The following is a 24,773-nucleotide window of genomic DNA, read 5'->3' as shown; positions in this document are numbered from 1 at the left end:
CAGAAAGCTCAAAAGCGTGAAGATGAGCGTGAAAAGAGGAGCGTGTTCAGTAGGGCCACACACACACACACACACACACACACACACACACACACACACACACACACACTTAAATGCACACACACACACACGTGCACACTTAAACTCACACACACAAACTCACACCCACACATGCACACACACATGCAAACACACACACACACACACACATGTACACACATGCATACTCACACCCACACACACACATAAATGCACACACACACGCACGCACACTTAAACTCACACATGCAAACACACACACACACACACACGCGTGCACACTTAAACTCACACACACAAACTCAAACCCACACACACACCCACACACGCACACACACACTTAAACACACACACACATGTACACACACCCATACCCCAGTCTCTTTTCCCAGACTCCCCTGAACATTTTTAATATCCCAAATTCTGCTGAGCTCAGAGAGTTTTCTTTTTTTTTATTATTCTACTCGATTAAGTGGCACTCGTACTGCGCCTTCTGCTTCGCTCTTATTTATTACTGCAGATGCCGAGGGAATGTTAAAGGGAGGGTAAAGTACCACTGAGGATAAGCTGGATGGGTGAGGTTAAAAAAAAACACAGTGCTCCCTCCTGCCCATTTCACACACACTGCGTGTGTTTAATATGTACTTTAACGACTCCACAGAAAGACGGTTTCTAAAATGCCCGGTGCACCCGTCGTAGGGTTAGAGAAGCCAGGTTAACACAAATGGACTTTGATGGGCGGGGTCACATGAAAAAAAGCTTTAGGGGTGTGTTTATACAAATGAGAGCTTGCCTTGAAAATATATAAGAAGTAGGACTTCAATGGGTGGGGTCACACAAATGAAGGCTTTAGGGGTGTGTTTATGTAAATGAGAGCTTTACTTAGAAGATGTACAGTGTAAGAAGCAGGGCAGGGCTTTGATGGGCAGAGTCTCATGAATAAGGACTTTAGGGGTGTGTTTATGTAAATGAAGCTCACCTTGAAGATATATAAGACGCAGGACCTTGATGGGAGGAGTCACATAAATGAAGGCAGTATGGGCATGTTTATGCAAATGAGAGCTTTACCTAGAATATGCATAAGGAGCAGGGCTTTGATGGGCGGGGTCTAATGAATAAAGACTTAAGGGGTGTGTTTATGTAAATGACTGCTTGTCTTGAAGATTTATAAGAAGCAGGACTTCGATGGGTGGGGTTGTGAACAAAGGTGTGTTTATGTAAATGAGAGCCTACTTTGAAGATATATAAGAAGTAGGCCTTTGATGGGTGGGGACACATAAATAAAGGCTTTAGGGGTGTGTTTATGTAAATTAGAGCTTTACCTAGACGATGTGTAAGAAGTAGGGCAGGGCTTTGATGGGCGGAGTGTCATGAATAAAGACTTTAAGGGTGTGCTTATGTAAATGTGAGCTCAGTTCAAAGATGTATAAGAAGTAGAAATGTGATGGGTGGAGTCTCATGAATAAAGGTTTTATTTGGTATTTGCTTCAGGGGTGTGTTTATGTAAATGAGGGCTTTACCTTGAAGGTGTGCATGAAGCAGGAGTTTGATTGATGGGGCTTTATAAAAGGTGCTGTGCCAGTTGAGTCCTTATTGTGACGAGAGTGTGACAAACGTGACAGCAGTGAATTGGATGTATTTTTCTAAGTTGTGCTTCCTTACAAAAGCAGCTGTTAAGGTCACTTAAACCATCTAAGGGTCCCAAGATTCAACTCGGTCACACACTCTCTACTCACATAGTTGTCGATCAAGCTAATGCCCATCACCTTCACGTAATTAATGGGGAGATGAACCCTGGCAGTACCCTCTTGGATCTCTGCTTTGCTCTTACCTGCTGCACGTTGTAGGCTAGCAAGATGAAGTTCAGATCAGGAGACACCTGGTAGCGGGTGGCTTTGAGAGTCACCTGTGGACAGAATCAGAAAAACAAACATCAGAATGGCACCAACGTCCCCCAAAGCCCCTCAGTCCTTCATGGATGAGATATTGGGACCAGCTGAGAGGTCTCAGTCCCATTTAGCACATGGGACCACTTGCTAGCCAGGCCAGTTGTGGCCCCTCAGCACCTCTAATATGTGCCTCCAGGCCTTCGTCCAGATGATGCCCAGGCTCCTACCCTCACTGTCTAAAACTGACAGAGGTTACACTCACAAAAGTGCTGTTGTCCACCAGTGTCGATCTCTGGCCGCTCCTCATGTTCAGTAAAATCACATGGCCGTCTCGACTCCGCAGAGCGAGTTCAGAATCTGCCAAATGAAAAAAAAAAATAAACGAGCATCAGTGCTGCACGTCACATGGAGGGGGGGGGGGATCACCTCGTCCCACCTCTCCAAGTTTAGCCTGGTGATCTGGAGGGAGCCACTAGGGGGAGGTGTTGCTTAGCAATGCTAGGTGAGGTTGCAGTGTGCAGTGTGGCCACTAGGGGGGCATTTCAGTCAGGAAGGTGGAAGGGGAGAGAAGTCGGCTGCGAGGAAAGCAGGTCATGTGCAGGTTCAACTGAAGGGGGCGCTGCTGCTCACCGCTGATCCATGTGGCATCTGAACGATGAATGAAATACTCTGACTTATCAAGGTCCTCCAGAGTCAGGCGGGACTGCAGCAGGAGGCGGGACTCATCTGCAGGGGGGGGGGTCAAGAACAGGAAAGAATTAAAGAAACAGGTCACCCCCTCCAAGCCAGGTTTGGTATCAATGGGGGGAGCACAGACTGCCCAATATGCCTCTCCATGTCAGATACACCAGTGTGTGACATCTCTGCTGAGCTGTGGCTCCCCCTGTTGGCAGCAGACTGCATTGTAAGCCCTGCTGCGTCTCAGATGACACACTTACCTCACTCCATTGTGGAGGACTGCCACCCTCCCCACACCCCCCTCTCTCTATCTTACCAGGGGTCAGTAGGATCACTGAGACGATGACCAGGGACAGGACCACGATGATCACCACCATCGCAATACCGATGCCTTTCCAGTTGCGGGGCGGGGCTCCTGAGCTTCCCAGGTCCTGGAAAAGAGTGAGTCACATGATGGGGGGTCACATGATCACCAATCAGTACAGCAGCAGCCCCCCCAGCAAGTCTCTTGTTAAATTGACTGCTCCAGACTGATTAGCATTCCCAGTGGCCTGTGCAGTTAGACCATCAAACTGTAGTGAACGCCGGGAGGAAGAGTGATGGTGGGAATAAAATGAGCAGAACCCGTCAGTGCCATCACCGTGCGACAGAGTCACCCCAGAATGGGGCAGCACACATTAAATAAAAATGAGGCTACACCACAGAATACAGTGAGAGTGGGCAAAGAGTGAGAGAAGTGGCATCTGGGGGCTATCTATCTATCTATCTATCTATCTATTATATAGTGCCTTTCATATCTATCTATCTATTATATAGTGCCTTTCATATCTATCTATCTATCATTTATATAGTGCCCTTCATATCTATCATTTATATAGTGCCTTTCATATCTATCTATCTATCATTTATATAGTGCCTTTCATATCTATCTATTATATAGTGCCTTTCATATCTATCTATCTATCTATCATTTATATAGTGCCCTTCATATCTATCATTTATATAGTGCCTTTCATATCTATCTATCTATCATTTATATAGTGCCTTTCATATCTATCTATTATATAGTGCCTTTCATATTTAGCTATCTATCTATCATATAGTGCCTTTCATATCTATCTATTATATAGTGCCTTTCATATCTATCTATCTATCTATCTATCATATAGTGCCTTTCATATCTATCTATCTATCTATCTATCTACTTAGTATATGGTGCCTTTCATATCTATCTATCTATTATATAGTGCCTTTCATATCTATCTATCTATCTATCTACCTACCTAGAATATGGTGTCTTTCATATCTATCTATCTATTATATAGTGCCTTTCATATCTATCTATCATTTATATAGTGCCTTTCATATCTATCCATCATATAGTGCCTTTCAAATCTATCTATCTATCTTTTATATAGTGCCTTTCATATCTATCTATCTATTATATAGTGCCTTTCATATCTATCTATCATTTATATAGTGCCTTTCATATCTATCTATCTATCTTTTATATAGTGCCTTTCATATCTATTTATCTATCATTTATATAGTGCCTTTCATATCTATATATCCATTATATAGTGCCTTTCATATCTATCTATCCATTATATAGTGCCTTTCACATCTATCTACCTATTATATAGTGCCTTTCATATCTATCCATCATATAGTGCCTTTCAAATCTATCTATCTATCTTTTATATAGTGCCTTTCATATCTATCTATCTATCTTTTATATAGTGCCTTTCATATCTATCTATCTATCTATCTATCTATCTATCTATCTATCTATCTATCTATCTATCTATCTATCTATCTATCTATCTATCTATCTATCCATCCATTATATAGTGCCTTTCATATCTATCTATCTATCTAATTTTGGTAATCAAGTTGATCTGTCATTGTCAGGAATTTGAGTCTTTGAAAAGGCAAACATGGGTGGGAGGCCTCCAAAAAAGGACCTTGACTGAACTGCGAAGAAGGGGCTCACCTAAACTCAGTCAGGCCCCAAATAGTACCTGTTGGCTTCAGCCAGAGCAGATCCAGAAAATGGAGAGCTGGAAAAACAACAGGAAACATCCACAAAGGCCCCACAAATGGGAGGATAACCATCAACCCCTGGCTTGTGAATGAAAAGGACATCAACAAATCTTTATACATCACAGATTTATTCATCAAAAATATATAAATACGGGAGAATGCTTAGCAGAGCAAAACAAGTCAAAGGAGTCGCTAAACGGCAAGTCTAAGGAAGCGGTTCCAAAAACACAATCCAGAAATTAGAATCCTTAACTGGAAGATTAAAAAAAACAGTAAATCCAATGAAAAATAGCAGTACTCAGAAAGACCCCACAATAAATGCAATGGTCTCCTGCTCCTGAGTCTTCTTATCTGACTTCAATAGCCAGAGGGAGGGCTCAGGAGTGCTGATGTCACAGTGACTCCGCCTCCTGGGGCTCCACCCACAAACAGCAACTTAAGGAAACTTAGAGACAGCACATAATAATAGACATACAAGAAAATATGTACATAGTAACGTAAAGCCAACAAAAACAAAAATAAAACACATAACTGTTGTTAAGCCAATAATCAAAGTGAAAATAATTAAAGCACAAGGTCCAAATGAAGAAATTGATAAACAAACACACACTTCTAAAAATCACGGTGTCAATCTAAAAAGCTGAGATAGGCCGGCGGTAATTGAGCCGAGCCGACTGCCCACAAGATGCTGAAGCTCCCAGTCGGCCATCTGAGACTTCACTCCTTGGCCATCATGGGCTGCGACCTCCGCTTGTCCTGAATGGCAACCTTGGCAGCAACAGAACACAACTGAGTCCAAAATAACTTCAAAGCCCTTAAATGAACCAAAAACATTTATGAAACAAAAAATGAAAATATACACCACTAACGTCAAATCCTAACACAGAGGTTCATTTGTTTGTCTGCTGGGGTGTTGTTTTGATTTTCTAGTTTTGTGAATTTTTCGTTCGGTTCTTTGGATTTGATTTTTTTTTTTCAATGCAGTTTGGACTTTTTCGTCTTTTTAGGTGAACCCTTTCTGTCTCATTGGTTGCCCCTTTTTCCTGTTGTACTTTATTCTTCTTTGTGATTTGTTTTGTTCTCGATTTGATAAAGATTCTCCATTGAAATGGTCTAACAAGCCAGAGGTTTAATGGGTTATCCTCTCCCTTGAAGGATATTTTGTATATTTGGAACATTTATTTATTTATTTTTTTGGCTGCACTCAGGTCCCAATCCAGGTGGTTCACCGTGTGGTTGGTGCAGCAATGCACTATCAGTGGATGGTCCCTGCCTGAATGACCATCAGCCCATCATGTTAACCTCCACCGTAATGAAGTGTCTGGAGAAACTGGCACACAATGCCCCTGCTACAGTTTGAATACCAGCAAAACAGATCTATGGATGATGCCATCTGCCTCACTCTGTACACGGCTCTGGGACACCTAGAGAGGAAAGGCGCCAGATGCCAGGTACCTTCAACACCTCTGTGCCCTCTAGCCTGGTGCTAAAGCTCAAAGACATTGGTCTGAGCTGCTCCATCTATGATGGGGGGCGTTCAACATCCTGACAAACAGTCAGTGAGGATTAGCATCAACAACTCCTCCATGTTGGTCAACAATATCGATGTTTTGCATGGCAGTTGCCTGTGCCCACTGCTATGTCATCTACCCACCCATGACTATGTCACAAAACATGAAGGAAACAGCATCATGAAGTCTAAGGGCAACACTACCTTGATTGATCAGTGATGATGATGAGGCAGACCTACAGGAGGAGGAAGGTAAAAGACCTGACGGTTTGGTGCCACGAATGTCAACAAAAGCATGCATTCGATTAGATTCGAGATCTTTACTGTCACCTACACTGCAAGAGCAAAGAGGAATCCTTGTGCCACAGTTCAGAAATTAAATAAATCCAATAAGCAAGTACATTACAACTGCACATAAACCAGCAGGTGGGTAAAGAACACGGCGCAGGGCAGGTAGGGTCAGATTACTGCCTTAGTGGTTGGCGCATACAGCTGTGGCCAAAAGTGTTGAGGGCAAACCAAGTGTTGCTTTGCTGCTTCAGTGTTTTTAGATCTTTGTGTCAGATGTTTCTCTGGGACACTGAAGTAGAATGACAAGCAGGTCAGAAGTTTCAAAGGCTTTTAGTGACAATGACATGAAGTTTATGCACAGAGTGTCCATATTTGAAGTCTTGGCCCTTCTTTCTTTTTCAAGACCTCTGCAATTCACCCTGGCAGGCTGGCAATCAACTTCTGGGCCCAATCCTGACTGATGGCCGCAAATTTTTACATAATCAGAATTGGTGGGTTTTTGTTTGGCCACCCGCCTCTTGAGGATTGACCACAAGTTCTCAGTTTCCTGGCCATGGACCCCAAATTTTGATGTTCTGTTCTGACTTTTGTCTTATGGCCCAGTGCTCCGTCGTGATGGTCACCAAACTGTTCTTGGATGGTTAGGAGAAATTACTCTCAGAGGATGTTCTTCACATGGCAAGGGGTGGTCACGGTCACAGTGCAACACAATCTTGTCATCGTAAGTGGCGGTCCTCCCGGGTGAATGTTGCCATCAGCTGCACCAACTGGGACCCCACATTAATTTTCAATCGTATCAAAATCGGAGACACCAACAAGTCCGAGTCCAACTCGGCGATAAACACGCAAAATGTCGCCTACGGAGTATTCTGTTTTACTCACTCGCTTTGGTCTCTCGCTATTTTGGCTGATGTTTTGCTCCTAGCTACTCAGGCGTGCGCAGAGAACCTCAGTCAAACCAATGAAGCTGACTTTCCTTCTAACAGAGAGAGTCCACCTAAAAACATAACGGCGTTTACAGTTGATTACCACCGTCAACCACTTCCTTTCACAAAAGTCGACATCCGCCCTGAAAGAGTTAATAAAAAACACATACTGTGCTCAAGTAACACTTCTGCTTCCTTTTAGTTGTCTCATTCATTAAGATTTTTAACCCTGTGGCATACCAACGGGCATCCCAGCCAGGAAATGGGCATGGGTTATTACCTGGACGAGAGGAATGAGAGAAACGTCATTGGCCAGCTGGTCGGAAAGATCTTATCAAGTCTTTTGTACTTTTCTCAGGCACCTTCTCACAATCCTCTTGTCAAATCACAATAATAATAATAATAATAATAATAATAATCCTCCACTGCAGTGGGCTGGCACCCTGCCCAGGTTTGTTTCCTGCCTTGCGCCCTGTGTTGCCTGGGATTGGCTCTAGCAGACCCCCGTGATCCTGTAGTTAGGATAGATAGATAGATAGAAATGAAAGGCACTATATAATAGATAGATAGATAGAAATGAAAGGCACTATATAATAGGTAGATAGATATGAAAGGCACTATATAATAGATAGATAGATAGATATGAAAGGCACTATATAATAGATAGATAAGATAGATAGAAATGAAAGGCATTCTATGATAGATAGATAGATAGATAGATAGATAGATAGATAGATAGATATGAAAGGCACTATATAATAGATAGATAGATAGAAATGAAAGGCACTATATAACAGATAGATAGATAGATAGATATAGATAGATAGATAGATAGAAAGAAATGATAGGCACTATATAATAGATAGATAGACAGATAGATAGATAGATAGAAATGAAAGGCATTCTCTGATAGATAGATAGATAGATAGATAGATAGATAGATAGATAGATAGATAGAAATGATAGGCACTATATAATAGATAGATAGATAGATATGAAAGGCACTATATAATAGATAGATATAAAAGGCACTATATAACAGATAGATAGATAGATAGAAATGAAAGGCACTATCTAATAGATAGATAGATAGATAGATAGATAGATAGATATGAAAGGCACTATATAATAGATAGATAGATAGATAGACAGATAGATAGATAGAATAACAGATAGAATGATAGATAGATAGATATGAAAGGCACTATATAATAGATAGATATGAAAGGCACTATATAACTAACAGACAGACATACAGACAGATAGATAGATATGAAAGGCACTATATAATAGATAGATAAATAGAAATGAAAGGCACTATATGATAGATAGATAGATAGATAGATAGATAGAAAGAAAGAAATGAAAGGCATTCTATGATAGATAGATAGATAGATAGATAGATAGATAGATAGATAGATAGAAAGAAATGATAGGCACTATATAATAGATAGATAGATAGATATGAAAGGCACTATATAATAGATAGATAGATAGAAATGAAAGGCACTATATAACTAACAGACAGACAGACAGACAGATAGATATGAAAGGCACTATATAATAGATAAATAGAAATGAAAGGCACTATATGATAGATAGATAGATAGATAGATAGATAGATAGATAGAAATGAAAGGCATTTTATGATAGATAGATAGATAGATAGATAGATAGATAGATAGAAAGAAATGATAGGCACTATATAATAGATAGATAGATAGAAATGAAAGGCACTATATAATAGATAGATACATAGATAGATAGATAGATGCAGTGGGCTGGCGCCTTGCCCGGGGTTTGTCTCCTGCCTTGCGCCCTGTGCTGGCTGGGATTGGCTCCAGCAGACCCCCGTGATCCTGTAGTTAGTATATAGTGGGTTGGATAATGGATGGATGGATAATCCTCCAACTATAGAGATAATGATTTAATGGTTGTTCTTATTCTTCCTCCTTCTTCGCCTCCACTGAGTATTGCCTGCTGCCTCCCGACTCAGACTCTCCACTCTGTGCCAACGGGGAACCCTTTTATGCCGAACCCAGAAATGCTTCAGGTGCCAGTCTGTCTCCTCTAAGAAGCACTTCCGGGTAATTGACAAAGTAGAGTGGACCTCCCCCAACAGCGCCCTTTACTGATCCCAAGGGACCCCTACAGGGCTGCACTTCTGGACTTCATTTTCCCTAGCACCCCTGCAGGTGTCCCAGCTGGGCTCTGACACGAGGACCAATGTCATCCAGCACATGGGGGATGGACCCACTCCCAAGTTCCTTCCTCTGGTCCCCCTTTGATCTTTCTGACCCAGCGGGCCAATGACGTTTCTCTCGAGCCTCCCGTCCAGGTAATAATCCATGCTCTTCCCTGGCCGGGATGCCAGTTGGTATGCCACAACCCTAATTGGTTTAGTCTTAAGCAGCTGTAGTCTCGATTTGTAATTGCTCCTTATTAGCAATAAGATGCAAATGACAAAATAAACCAGCATTTCTCCGTTTAGCTTGTTTCCATTTACACCTGTTTAGTTTAATTAAATACTTGGAAGGAAAGTGAAGAGAAAAAAGTGAAGGACTGAGAACTACTCCTCTGTTTAAGACTTCAAATCATTTGAGTGATATCCTTAGAAAGGGGAAGAATATCCAGGATATGAGAATGAGCTGACAGGGCAGAATTAAAGCACTAACAAGCCATGGAATTAAATTATTGGCAAGAATTGCATTCTAATTAAGCAACTGGGTTAGTACAAAAACCTACTCTCTCTGAGAAAGAGGGTGCAGGCAGGGTGGAGAAGAGTGTCAGGAGTGATTTGTGATAGACGGGTACCAGCGAGAGTGAAAGGGAAGGTCTACAGGACGGTAGTGAGACCAGCTATGTTATATGGGCTGGAGAAGGTGGTATAGGAGACAGAGCTGGAGGTGGCAGAGTTAAAGATGCTAAGATTTGCATTGGGAGTGATGAGGATGGACAGGATTAGAAATGAGGACATTAGAAGGTCAGCTCAGGTGGGACGGTTGGGAGACAAAGAGGTGAGATTGCATTGGTTTGGACAACCTGAGCCGACCCTCTAATGTCCTCATTTCTAATCCTCGTCACACTCAATGCAAATCTTAGCATCTTTAACTCTGCCACCTCCAGCTCTGTCTCCTGCTTTCTGGAGCCTTAATGAATCAATAATAAGTATATGTTAAGTGCAGGGCGGCACGCTGGTGCAGTGGATAGTGCTGCTGCCTCGCAGTTGGGAGACCTGTGGTTCGCTTCCCGGGTCCTCCCTGCGTGCAGTTTGCATGTTCTCCCCGTGTCTGCATGGGTTTCCTCCCACAGTCCAAAGACATGCAGGTTAGGTGGGATTGGCGATTCTAAATTGGCCCCTAGTGTGTGCTTTGTGTGTGTCCTGCGGTGGGTTGGCACCCTGCACGAGACTAGTTCCTGCCTTGTGCGCTGGGTTTGGCTCCAGCAGACCCCCGTGACCCTGTGTTCGGATTCAGCGGGTTGGAAAATGGATGGATGTTAAGCGCAAAAAAAAGCAATTGTCAAACAAACAATGCATACGCAAAAGCCCTCTTAATTCCCTGACAGCGATAATTATTTACAAACGCTGCACAAATGTCACTGAAGGAAACACCAGGCGCCACACCATAAACAAGTAACACTTACAATAAAGTCCAAACACAGTCCAGTACAGCAGGGGCAGACCCCTGAGTGAAATGTGAAGTTTTGTCCTACCAGGTTCCAGTTGTTGCCTGAACATTTACTGTGTTTGTGAGACGGTGGCACAGGAGACAGAGCTGGAGGTGGCAGAGTTAAAGATGCTAAGATTTGCATTGGGTGTGACGAGGATGGACAGAATTAGAAATGAGGACATTAGAGGGTCAGCTGAAGTTGGACGGTTGGGAGACAAAGTCAGAGAGGCAAGATTGCGTTGGTTTGGACATGTGCAGAGGAGAGATGCTGGGTATACTGGGAGAAGGGTGCTAAGGATAGAGCTGCCAGGCAAGAGGAGAAGAGGAAGGCCTAAGAGAAGGTCGTGAGAGAGGACATGCAGCCGATGGGGGTGACCGAGCAAAATGACGAGGACAGGAAGACATGGAAGAAGACGATCTGCTGTGGTGCAGCCAAAAGAAGAAGTTGGAAGAAGAACCTGCAGCCACTGCGGTCCCCCAGGACTGACTTTGCCCACCCCTGTTCTAGTTTATCCTTTTTGTCATCTTGCTTATTCGACAGCCCTAGTGTGCCTGCTGTCCCACATGTGAGTAACAAAAGCCCGTTTTTATAAGATAGATTTGCACAGAGCACAGCGACATATTAAACTTATACTTACAAGAGTCTGCTTGTGGAGTTTTGGAGGTCAGGCTGCTGGTGGCAAGGCCTTCATCTAGGCAGGACAGTGGAGGTCCTGATCTGCTATGGGGGTCTTTTTCAGCCCTTCTACACCACTTTTGTGTTGCTTATTCAACAAACAGTTCTAACTGACCATGGATGACCCCACAGGTTTCTTTTCCCCATTGACATTATTGACTGGAGTTCTTACTTTCTTCTTCTCTGATAATAATAATAATAATCATAATAATAATTAATTAAATTTATAGAGCGCCTTTCTCAGTACTCAAAGTGCTCTACAGCACACAGTGAATGGGGAGCCACTTCAAACCACACTAACGAGTAGCAAGTCACCTGGATGAAGTCACGGCAGCCATTTTTGCACCAGCATGCTCACCACTGTTAGGTGGTGAAGAAGGTGAGATAGCCAATCACAGACGGGGGACGCTTAACTCAACAATGAATTAAAGGACAGAGATTGTGGGGGTCTATTTATGTTAATCAGTTTGGAGCTGCCTTACTGTACAGTGTGTCCTTACAGGTCCTCAAATGCCGTTGTTAGGTCTGCTTCCAGTGTTGCTAGGGGTGTGGCCTCCGAGGTCGCGACCCACACATAATCAATGCGATGGGATAAAAGGACGGCCAGGAGTTCAAATCCTTACCCGATCTGCGATAGCAAAACTCTAAAGACCTCCAAGCATATCATGTCTTGCGTTTACGTTCGGTTTTGTCTTCTCGGCTACGGTTATCGTCTCTCGTGGTGGACTTCGATTTCATTTCGCTTTCTATGCGCATCTCCAGGATTTGCTCAAAAAATGTCTAATCTGCCAGGTCGCTGGCAGAAGAGGCAGTGCCCAAAAAGTGACAATCAAAAAAGAGCCCCTGCTTTTGGATATGGGGGGGGGGGTTCCGTCTTGGAGTCTGGCGCACTTGTGATCGCATATTAAATCAAACAAATAGGGGAGGGGGTCCCTGTTGGAGATTGGTGCCCTCACAACAGCGTATGAAACAATGTTTTGACTAAGGGACATGGTGCCCCCTAGGCTAGTGCCTACTCGTCCTATGCCTAAAAGCCGACCCTGTCTTTATGAGCATGCAATTATTTGTAAAGTCTGTAATTGTATTTTACCTGTTACATTGCAAGGCGCTATACACAAATAAACCGAAAGACAGATTCATGACATGGCAGATTGCGAAAACGCTGCCTGTTGTCCAATCTGATGCCACTGTCTTTGCCCGTAGGTGCCTGCTCTGCAATCTCACTTCCTTCCAAACTGGATGCCCACTGCTATGCCACATTGGTGACATGAGCGCCTCTTCCATCAGTCTTTTAGGCTCCTTATAGCGCCTTGCACAAAGACAGGATCCCTTGTGAATGTAAGCTCCTTCCCTATAAGTAAGCAAAAACTTCCCAAAATGCTTCTTCCCCTTGAATGACAGACAACTCGACTCATTAGTAAATGGGCATCTTGGCACCAAAAGCGCCTTTCATTACTGCACGGAAGCCAAACTGAGACGTGGCAGCACGCCACATTGGCCCTGGCGTTGCGAGAGTCCGAGGTCTGACGCGTCAGCTGCACAGATGGCCGGCCAGATGATTTTTATTATTTCACATTTTCCTCGCGCTCCCCCTTGTCCTGCTCAGACTGTGTCTGTGTGGATGGAGCACTTAAGAGAAGCCCGACTGCTCCTCAGCTGCTAAAAGCCTGGGGGCGTGGCTTCTGATGGGCCTGGGGTCCGATCCTGCCTTTGGATTGGCTCCTGGACTTGGGGCTGGTGTGGCCACTGACCCCCAGATGAATGACGTGTGGCCGAGTTGTGGCTGTGTGTTCAGGCTTCGGGGTGAGGCTGTCTGGATATGCATGGCACCACAGAACTTCAGAGGGTTCAACAGGAAGACAGCGGTCATAGTCCGTGCTGCCTTCACCACCAGGCCCAAAATGTGGAACTGGCGTATGAAGTTCAAAATTAGATTAGGGATCTTTATTGTCACATACACTGCAATAGCAAAGTGTTAAAATGATGAAATAAATCCACAATGACATACTGTACAACTGCAAATAAACCAGCAAGTGGGTACAGTACATCGTGCAGGGCAGATCATTTCAGGTGATCTTATGGCCCGGGGAAAGAAGCTGCCCCCAAAGTGGGTGGAGCAAATTTTGAGGATCCAAGCAGGTGGCATACCAGAATGCGTGTAACCACTAGGGGGCACCACTGAGCCCCCCCAACCACAAACCCAGCAATACCCAACCCAATTCCCATTTCAAATAAAGGATTTTGATTTGCCACAAAGCCTTCGATATCAACCAATCAACCAATTCGCCAATCCTCCGTCTTCCTCCCAAAGAGCGCTGCCCACTGTAACCCGACTCTGACTCAATTTAAGTGAGGTAGCGGGCTTCCTTTTAAACTAGAACTACCAATGGTCTCCTGTCCAAGTCTGAGCTGTGCAGAAACCAGGGCTGCCTCCCTCTGGTGGTCCCCAAAGACCCTGACAGAGCTGCATTTTCTGGACTCCGACTGCCATGCCACCCTGCGGGTGTCTTAAACTGGTCCAGCCTTGAGGAACGCTGCCACCTGCTGTGTGGGAGAATGAACCGCTCCCGGTGAGCCTGTTCGCCTGCTCCTTCTGTTATGGCCTCCTGGCCGGGATAAAGGAAGGACTCATGCCAGTCCTTCCCCTCTGGCATCTACAATGTGATTCATCCAATGAGGATGGCAGACGGGGAAACGTGAGCTGTCATCAGACGTGCAGAGGAGCCAAGATCTGCTGTGGCCACTTCAGGTTATCATGATGGTCACTCTTGTAAATTAAAAGCATGCACAGCATCCCACCAGCTTCAAAATTTTGCTGACTAGCGTTAAAATTTAACACGCATTATGTAGTCCGATTACTTTTTAAAGTGACAAATAACATAACGCAATATTTATTTTATTAAACTGAAAGTACCTGCTGTGAAAGAATGAGTCTTAACACACGATAAAGGTTTGGGGCAGCCACCCGTATATAGTCCCTGGCTGCAAAAAGGGTATTGCAATGGGCACTGATGTGCATACGTTGAGTTTCAGACTGAACTGATTTTACTTGTGAAATGATGGCGGCTTTAAAGGGTGACGTCATCGGAGGCCGGAACAGGAAGTGACGTCATTCTTGGTGCCGGAACTGGAAGTGATGTCGTTGATGTTGAATCAGGTAGGTTTTCTAGTATTTGGCCTGCAGAGATAACAGAATTAGGTTTAGGCCACCCTGCCGCCCCCTGGGCGGCCGGGTAATTACCTCCACTTGGTCCACTCAGCTTCCTCCTAATCGCACGTGTGTGACACTGCATTACTTAAAAAAGCAGATTTGTGTCACTGTGTGTACTGTATGCTTTTTTTTTTTCTAATGTTAAAATGAACTTTCCATGCCTTCTGAACTTTGTGGAAGAAAAATGAGACTTAGGGGGTCACACAGTCATTTAGGGGTATTATGCATAAAGTGTTCTAGTATGCTTTCCACATTAGAAATATTGCATGTATCTTAGAAGCAGTATAAAGGGTTAATAAGTATAGTCTAAGCGCATCAGGAAACCCGATAAGGGTCAGGTGACCAACAAGAAGGTTCAAGAAGTGGGTCGGCTGACTATCAAGTACCCCGTAAGACTTGACAGACGTCACACGTGCACAGGAGCTCAAGGAGTACGGAAAAGTACTGTCGGACCAAGAGTGGAGTAGAAATGGGACTTTTATTTTGGGGTGTGTAAACTCTCGGCTGGAGACATCCCATGTCTCTTGAGCCAATCAGAGTGAACGCAAGCTAGTGAGCCAATCAGAGTAAGCAAAAATTCAGCCCTGTTATGCAAATTCAGTTATCTATAAGGATGATTCTCTGTCACTGTGCTGTGACTCATTTGCTGACACCTTGGCCCAGAGCGCTGTCCCTTAGTAGTCTGCTGTAATGCGACGCTCCCTCCTCAAGCATCTGCTGAAGAGAAAATTAAGGACATTCCAGTGAACAAGTGTCCTCCTGCCTGGTCCCGGGTTCAAAGAGGTCCTAGTTGATGACAAAATTTCTTTCTTTAATTTATTTGATATTTCCAATTTTATTTCTTCCATACCTTTGCTGTATTTGTTTGAAATAAGGGGGGGGGGGGTGCCATACCCAGATTAAGACCACCCTTCCCCACAGGCCCCTGGGTCACTTAGGTCCTTAACAGAATATTGATTGTACTTTTAACATTGCAGCGCGGGGACACTTGGTAGGTTAATATTGTGTGGCTTGCTTGCGTAGACTTGATCGCATCATTGAGCGCTTGGGGGGGTGGTCCCCCTCTGTGATTTCAGTGCATGGAGACTCCATCAATTCATTATGTAGTGGGGGGGGGGGGGTGGTTCCCCTTGGTCATTTCATTGCATGAGACTCCATCATTTCATTGTATGGGGGGTGGTCCCCCTCGGAGATTTCAGTGCACATAGATTCCATCACTTCATTGTGTAGTGGGGGGGGGGGGGGGGGGGGGTGGTCCTCCTCTGTGATTTCAGTGCACGGAGACTTCAGTATTTCATTGTGTAAGGGGGGGGTGGTCTCCCTTGGTCATTTCAGTGCATGGAGACTCCAGCATCTCATTGTGCAGGGAGGGGTGGTCTTCCTTGGTTATTTCAGTGCACATAGATTCCATCACTTCATTGTGTAGTGGGGGGGTGGTCCCCCTCGGTGATTTGAGTGCATGAAGACTCCATTATTTCATTGTGTGTGTGTGTGTGTGTGTGAGATGTGGATCCCCTTGGCCATTTTGGATCCCTTTGTTCATTTTAGTGTGCAGAGACTTTCTTTAAATTGAACGAGGGTGGGGGGTTCCCCATCGGTCAGTATAGGGTGTGGACACTCCATCGTCTCATCGAGCGTTATTTCGTTGAACAGAAACTTGATTGTTTCATTGTGATGGCGAGGCAGGGGGCGTATTACTAAAAAGGTCCCTTTGGCCCCCCTTGCTGTTGTCGGCCCCTGTGCCAAGGAACATCCTGATGGTGGATCTGACCCTTGAGGGTGTGATGGTGCCAAAGATGGCAATTAAAAAAATCATTTTAATTAATTTATAGATTTCAGACATTTAACTCAATGCTACATTTACTACACATATGTTTTTGGCTGCGAATTTTATCAAAGGGCCACAGTTAAGTTTTAAGGGAGAACCTCTGGGGCAATGACTGTGCTAGGTAGGGGTTTCCAGACACTGGTCCACAAAGGGTGGTCTTCAGCCTATCTGCAAGTAGTAGTAGTAGTACATAAATATATGGAAAATGTGGACCCGCTTACTTTTCCAAGACAACTTTTTGAAGGAAAATAAAATGTGACGTAAACTAGAAAGCAGAAACTGTTCTGTGCTATAAAATGAAGCAATTTTGATTTGTAACAGTAGTCAGTAGTCAATGACTTGCGGGTCAATGCAGACAGAGGCCGTTTATCTGTTCTCATCCTCTTAGACCTGAGTGCCGCATTTGATACCATTGATCACAATATTCTTATTAGTCAGTGGGTGGGCCTCTCTGGCAAGGTCTTAAATTGGTTTGAAGCCTACCTGGCAGGTAGAAAAGTCTTTGTTAGTTGTGGTAATTATACTTCAAAGACACATGATATCCTATATGGTGTTCCACAAGGCTCTATCCTGGGTCCGCTGCTCTTTTCGATTTACATGCTTCCGTTAGGTCAGATTATCTCTGGGCATAACGTGAGCTACCACAGCTATGCTGATGACACACAGCTGTATTTATCAATAGCGCCTGATGACCCCGACTCTCTTGATTCACTCACCCCCAATGTCTCACTTGTGTTTTTGAATGGATGAGTAGTAATTTTCTCAAACTAAATAAAGAGGAAACTGAAATTTTAGTTATTGGCAATAATGGATATAAGTTCAAGTTCAAGCACTTTATTGTCATTGTGTAACACAACGAAATTACTTATTGTGAAAGCCCCAAGGTGCATTTAAAGAAAAGTCAAGTAATCCCAAATATGTCGTATACAGTGTTAAGTGATCAAATAACCAGAGCAAATTATTATTGCTCAAAGTACAGCAGCATAAATTGTTATTGCACCTGTTAATGAATAGTACATTACATATTCTATATTGTAATACATTAGTATATTGCACATTAACAATATAGCTTATTGCACATGTTCAATTAAAAAAAGGTTATTAGAAATAAACTTGATGCATTAGGATTAAAAGTCAAGAAGGAGGTAAAGATTTTAGGGGTAACTGTTGACTGTAACCTGAATTCTAAATCACATATTAATCAGATCACTAGGACAGCATTTTTTCACTTAATAAATATAGCGATTGTTAGACCTCTTATATCATTGAAAGATGCTGAGAAATTAGTTCACGCGTTTGTTTTCAGATTACTGTAACGCTTTCCTCTCAGGACCTCCCCAAAAAAAAGACAAATCAATTGCAACGAGTGCAGAATGCAGCTGCTAGAATCTTAACTTGGAAAAGAAAAATCTGAGCACATCACCCCAGCCTTAGCGTCACTACACTGGTTACCGGTGCCATTTAGAATTGACTTTAAAATACTGCTGATGGTTTATAAAGCCTTAAATAATCTCACTCCATCTTATATATCGGAATGTCTTACACCTTACACTCCAAGTTATAACCTCAGATCTTCAAGTGAGTGTCTGCTTAGAATTCCAAGAGCTAAACTTAAAAGAAGTGGTGAGGCGGGCGGCCTTCTGCTGTTAGGCACCTAAAATCTGGAATAGCCTGCCAATAGGAATTCGCCAGGCTGATACGGTGGAGCACGTTAAAAAACTGCTGAAAACACATTACCTTAACATGGCTTACTCAGAGCTTCATCTTAGTTTAATCCTGATGCTCTGTATATTAAATTAATTATCATTATTATTCATTATTATTCATGGTGGCTCCGTAATCCGTACTAACCCCTACTCCCTCTTCTGTTCTTTTTCTGGTTTTCTGTGTTGTTGTGACCTGCACCACCACCACCTGATGAAAGATCCATGATGTCCTTACATTGATGGATTAAAGACCAGAAGTCCACGTGACCGTCATCATCAAGTTCTTCCACGTGAACCCTGAATACAATGAGGACTGATTGAGGTCATTTATGTGAGGTAGAATGCCTAGAGGGGGCTGGGTGGTCTCGTGGCCCCCTGCAGATTTTTTTTTTTTTTTCTCCAGCCGTCTGTGGAGTTTTTTTTGTTTTTTCTGTCCTCCCTGGCCATTGGACCTTACATTTATTCTATGTTAATTAGTGTTCCCTAATTTTAATTATTTATTTTGTCTTTTTCTCTTTCTTCATCACATAAAGCACTTTGAGCTGCATTGTTTGTATGAAAATGTGCTCTAGAAATAAATGTTGTTGTTGTTGTAACAAATTAAAATGCCAATACCAGCTGACAGGATACTACGACAACATCGACCCGTTCACACTCCTCACAGTAGTGACACTAATGCACAGTGAGCCCTACACACTAAAACAGATGACAGATACGTTAAACTGTTAAAGCTCACAAAAAAATGGAAGTGACCGACGAGTCGCAAATCATATCACTCCTAATATCACTTCTTCTTTCAGCTGCTCCCGTTAGGGGTTGCCACAGCGGGTAACTTAAAATCCTGGCCTTCATGCCTTCTGTTGCGCAAAAGTTTCTACAATGTTTGACACGCCAAGCTGTCTGGCCACTTCTTGCTACCGTATGTGGTGAGAACGATCGCCCGCATGCAGTAACAGTCAATTGGCGTAGTCAGCGGTAACATGTCAGCCGTGCAAACGTCACTGGAAGTAGACGACAGTTCACGGTGGGCTATCAGCAATGGTTCAGCTACTTTGAAAACAGTCGACTTGGTGGACAGGATCGATTTTAAAAACACGCAGGAAATGACAACAACTGAGCACAAAACGTCGGTGAAATGTCGGTTCAACGAGAAGATCGGCAGCAGCATACAATTCGTCGTCAGCCATCGAGGTCAGAGTTGTTGGTAACAAGACATTGAACGTTGAAGCCACTGCATCGAGACTGTGAAACGGATAGGATTAGAAATGAGGACATTAGAGGGTCAGCTCAAGTTGGATGGTTGGGAGACAAAGTCAGAGAGGCGAGATTGCGTTGGTTTGGACATGTGTAGAGGAGAGATGAGGGGTATACTGGGAGAAGGGTGCTAAGGATAGAGCTGCCAGGGAAGAGGAGGAGGAGAGGAAAGCCTAACAGAAGGTGGTGAGAGAGGACATGCAGGTGATGGGTGTGACAGAACAAGATGACGAGGACAGAAAGATATGTAAGATGATGATCAGCTGTGGCAACCCCTAACGGGAGCAGCCGAAAGAAGAAGACGACTAAAAATAAAAAAATAAATCTATATGTCCCCTGAGTGCCCCTCCAGCTCGTAGGCCCTTGTGCTTTGCACAATCTGCACAATCCATTGCTACACCAGTGATTTCCACACCAGACCAGGGGAGTGACGAGGTGCACGGACTTTCTTTCGCAATCCCTTGCAGACCAACCTCGGCGCCTCTGATGACGTCACTTCCGGCTCCTGGTGCCTCTGATGACATCACTTCCTGCCGCCATCTTTGACAAGCTGCCCCAGTTCTGTTTTGGACGCAGACCTGTAACCAACTCCTAAGAATTACCCATTTGCAGCCAAGGAATGTTATACGGGTGGCTGCCCCAAACCTTATCTTGACGACTTTGGCTCATTCTTGTGACACCAGCCTTTTCTATACTTCCCAAAAAAATGTTCACTTTAGTGTTTGCTCACTAAATGGGGGAATTATTTAAGATTCATGGCTATGGTGGAACTTCTATTGTTGTGATACCATGACAATTGATCAAAGAATAGCCTTTGTGTCCCCCCCTCCCCCATGCAGCTTTGAGTGCCGGGATACATCAACACTCGATCGAAGAGCCGGGGGAACCCCATGAACTTTCACGAAGAGCTGTCGGTACTCCATGTTGAAATTAGGAGAGGTATTGGTGAGTACACTGCACAACAAAGTTTTTGCTTCTTGAACACTGTTGGGTGTTTCTTATAGATTTGTGGGTGCTGCTCACGAATGTCACATCACAACGTACCCATCACGTACCGTTTCAGTTTTGCCCTGATTTGTTCTTCTATTTGTATCCAAACATTTTCGCTCCCGTAAGTGACTTATCAACAACGGTTTGTGTAGCCTGGGTCATCCTGGGCAGGTGTGAACGAGCTTGACGCTGTCTCAGGTGGCTTGCATACAGCGATCCTGCTCATTTGGTTATTATAGATAGTCAGTGCGTATGTAGAGTATCAGTACAGTAAAGTAGAGTATCTGTAGCAGTAGAACAGTAAGTAAGCTCGATGCTATAGACGTTGTGGTGTCTCGTCAAGGTCGTAACAGCCGTGATACATTCTGCTATATCTGTGTGAGGTGAATATACACTTGCACCTCAGAGACGTTGGATGACTGCTCTTGTGAAGAAAGCTTATCATCTGTATTTCAGCTGGTGATCAAGACAAGGAATGGGCGCCTCACATGTGCGGTCAGTCTGAGAGCCTGACTCAGAGGTACTCGAAAGACGATGCCGTTTGCTGTTCCGATAATATGGCGAGAACAGAAAGACCATGTGACAGATTGTTACTTCTGTTTGACTGATATGTCTGGCTTCTCATCAATTGAATATCCTAATCTACCTTCAGCAATGAGACCCGTGCCACATGACGACAGTCTTCCAATTTTGAAGCCACCAGAGGATTGGACCTTAGACGAAGCAGATGAAGAAGCTGACAGTGACATTGACCCAGATTTTGAACCGTGCTCATCAGGCGATCCACAGTCCGAACTGAACGATTTGATCAGAGATTTGGGTCTGTCAAAAGCAAAAGCCGAGCTGCTGGGTTTGAGACTGTAGGAATGGTGTTTGCTGTCACCAGGTATGAGAATTTCTGTGTTTGTAGGCCGACATTATGATATAACCACATTTTTTGCACAAGTCGACAGTCTCTGTTTCTGTTGTGACATTGAAGGATTGTTCTCGGCCTTGGGTTGTGATCACAATAGAAGAGTGGCGTCTCTTCATCGATTCGTCAATGTTAAGCCTGAAAGCTGTTCTGCTACACAATGGCAACGTTTATCCTTCAGTACCAGTTGGCTATGCAGCACACATGGAAGAAACGTATGAGAATATGGAACTGTTGCTGAAGCACATCCAGTATAGCAGGTACAACTGGAATATCTGTGGAGATCTTCAAGTCGTTGCTCTGTTACTAGGACTGCAGCTCGGCTATACAAAGTACTGTTGTGTCATCTGTGAATGGGACAGCCGTGCCAAAGAGTCGCACTATTCTCGAAAGAACTAAGAAAGCCCCATCGTAAAAAGTTAGTTACAGGACAGAAAAATGTGGCACATGAATCACTCGTCGACCCGGCAAAGATATTTTTGCCTCCTCTTCACATAAAACTGGGACTCATGAAGAACTTCGTGAAAGCACCGAACAAGGAAGGCGAAGGTTTTCGTTATTTAAGACAGAAGTTCCCAAGAATAACTGACGCCAAGATCAAAGAGGGCATTTTTGTTGGCCCCCAGATCAGACACGTTATGAGTGACAAGCGGTTTGAAGATCTGTTAGTTGGGATGGAAAAAATTGGCTGGAAAGCCTTCAAAGATGTCTGGGCGATTACAGAGCCCCAAACTACACTCAGCTGGTATCTCAAAGCATACAAGACAATAAAGTGCAACATGGCACTCAAGATTCATTTCCTCCACTCACTCTTGGACTTCTTCCCCGCAAATCTCGGTGCTGTCAGTGACGAACACGGTGAAAAGTTTCACCAGGACATTGCTACGATGGAGAGACGATACCAGGGCAACTGGAATCTGTCAATGCTTGCTGACTACTGTTGTACACTGCAACGTGATGCACCAGATATTGAATACAAAAGAAAATCAGGAGTAAAACACTTTGAATTCTGTTGGATTTAATAGTTTACGCAAAACATAAGCATAACTAAATACATTATTGTCAGTAAACATATAAATGTCTATTTCTCAGAGTTCATGGGTGATGCAGTAAAACCAACATGATATTTGTGCATACCCAGTAGGTACCTGTCACAGTCAGCAAAAACTGTTCAGGAAGCAAGACTAAAAAATTGTTGTGCAGTGGTATCAGACGTCTTCAATCCCAATTATTACTGAACACTGAATCATCTCCCCTTGCTGGGGGGGTTAAAAAGTCACCACCAGCTACGTCTCCCAACTGTTCTGGTTGTCTTTTTGAAGCAGCTGCTGACCACCGATCTTCTCAGCGAGGTACTAAAGGCTGCCAAGAGTGAGTCTCTTTGAGGCAATTTAACGGGAGACCCCCCAGCACTGGCTGCACAAGGGGACAGAAAAACAGAACGGCAGCGGTGCTAAAATCCTCAGCCACTCTCTAAAGCTGCGGCCCCCCACGTCCACCCCCCGCCAGCACGTCCATCACTCCAGGCCTGTATCCGTCAGCCCCGTGACAGAAGCACTAATCATCCTGGCCGCGAGCCAACACGGATAATAATGTCACAACTGGGGACAATCCATCGCTTCCGACAACCCGCAGTGGCAGACGTCCAAGCGGCGAAGTTCGCGGGATCTCAGAAGCTGCACTTCATCACAGAGAGACACCAAGAAAGATGGCGGCTCACCAAGCACGTTACGTTTTGGAAGTCACCAACACACACAGACGCTGATCCAGCAGACGTCCAGAGGTTATTTGTAATGTAAATACCAAACCATTTTCCCAAGCCCACTTAATCCTGAGCATTTTGGGAGGCTACAGCCTGTCCCAGCAAGCATAGTGTAGTAGGCAGGACAGTCCATCTAAGGGTGGACAAACTCACTACACACATTCATCAGGGCCTACTTAGCATCACCAACCCACCCGTCCTGAGCACTGAGGGAAGCCCACCCAGATGTGTGGAGAACATGCAAACCGTCTCATTACTGCAAGGCAATGGCACCACTGCTGCGTCACCGTGCGGCCCCCAAATGGAAAATAACGGTCATAACTCAGACTTTATTTGCTTTTAGGAGCCCCTTCAGTGTCAGTAACGAATATTTAGCGACTGCAGTCGGCACACAGTGTCTCACAATTAGATTCGGCCTTACGTGGCTGCTGGCTTGAGCCATAATGCCTGAAACAATGAAGCGTAACTCAAAAAACATTCAGAACACCTTGGCTGTATCTGTAAAGGAGGGAAAAAAAAAAACAAGACCCCATTTGGTTTAATCTTGTCTGTCCTTCAATGCCTGCCGGCTCCACTTGCACCACTCAACCTGCGGTGACCTGCGCTGGGGGTCCGCACAATTTGTCTACTGTGCATTTTTAAAATTTTTTTTTTTTACAGTGCATCTGGAAAGTATTCCCAGCGCATCACTTTTTCCACATTTCGTTATGTCACAGCCTTATTCCAAAATGGATTCAATTCATTTTTTTCCTCAGAATTCTACACACAACACCTCATAATGACAACGTGAAAAAAGTTTACTTGAGGTTTTTGCAAATTTATTAAAAATAAAAAAATGGAGAAATCCCATGTCCATAAGTATTCACAGCCTTTGCTCAATACTTTGTCGATGCACCTTTGGCAGCAATTCCAGCCTCAAGTCTTGTTGAATATGATGCCACAAGCTTGGCACACCTATCCTTGCCCAGTTTCGCCCATTCCTCTTTGCAGCACCTCTCAAGCTCCATCAGGTTGGATGGGAAGCGTCGGTGCACAGCCATTTTAAGATCTCTCCAGAGATGTTCAATCAGATTCAAGTCTGGGCTCTGGCTGGGCCACTCAAGGACATTCACAGAGTTGTCCTGAAGCCACTCCTTTGATATCTTGGCTGTGTGCTTAGGGTCGTTGTCCTGCTGAAAGATGAACCGTCGCCCCAGTCTGAGGTCAAGAGTGCTCTGGAGCAGGTTTTCATCCAGGATGTCTCTGTACATTGCTGCAGTCATCTTTCCCTTTATCCTGACTAGTCTCCCAGTTCCCCACAGCATGATGCTGCCACCACCATGCTTCACTGTAGGGATGGTATTGGCCTGGTGATGAGCGGTGCCTGGTTTCCTCCAAACAAGACGC

General features: G+C 44.2%; 1 protein-coding gene across 4 annotated transcripts in view; it reads right to left on the bottom strand.

Annotated features, from left to right (window-relative positions):
* The window catches only part of LOC114649582 (inactive dipeptidyl peptidase 10), a 101,402-nt gene that overhangs the window by 59,614 nt on the left and 17,015 nt on the right, over positions 1-24,773 (bottom strand). For all 4 annotated transcript variants that reach the window (XR_007934488.1, XM_051925049.1, XM_051925050.1 and 1 more), the window contains exons 2-5: positions 2,923-3,037; positions 2,559-2,654; positions 2,191-2,285; positions 1,871-1,945 (exon numbers count right to left, since the gene is read on the bottom strand). Coding sequence is in view for 3 of the 4 variants with exons in the window: in XM_051925049.1 (XP_051781009.1) it covers positions 1,871-1,945; positions 2,191-2,285; positions 2,559-2,654; positions 2,923-3,037 (381 nt within the window). In the remaining variant the exon portion in view is untranslated. The remainder of the gene's footprint in view (positions 1-1,870; positions 1,946-2,190; positions 2,286-2,558; positions 2,655-2,922; positions 3,038-24,773) is intronic.

The sequence above is a fragment of the Erpetoichthys calabaricus genome, chromosome 3, assembly GCF_900747795.2.
Source record: "Erpetoichthys calabaricus chromosome 3, fErpCal1.3, whole genome shotgun sequence".
Classification (NCBI taxonomy): domain Eukaryota; kingdom Metazoa; phylum Chordata; class Cladistia; order Polypteriformes; family Polypteridae; genus Erpetoichthys; species Erpetoichthys calabaricus.
Note: the sequence above shows the minus strand (reverse complement) of the source record. Positions and strands in the feature narration are given on the sequence as shown.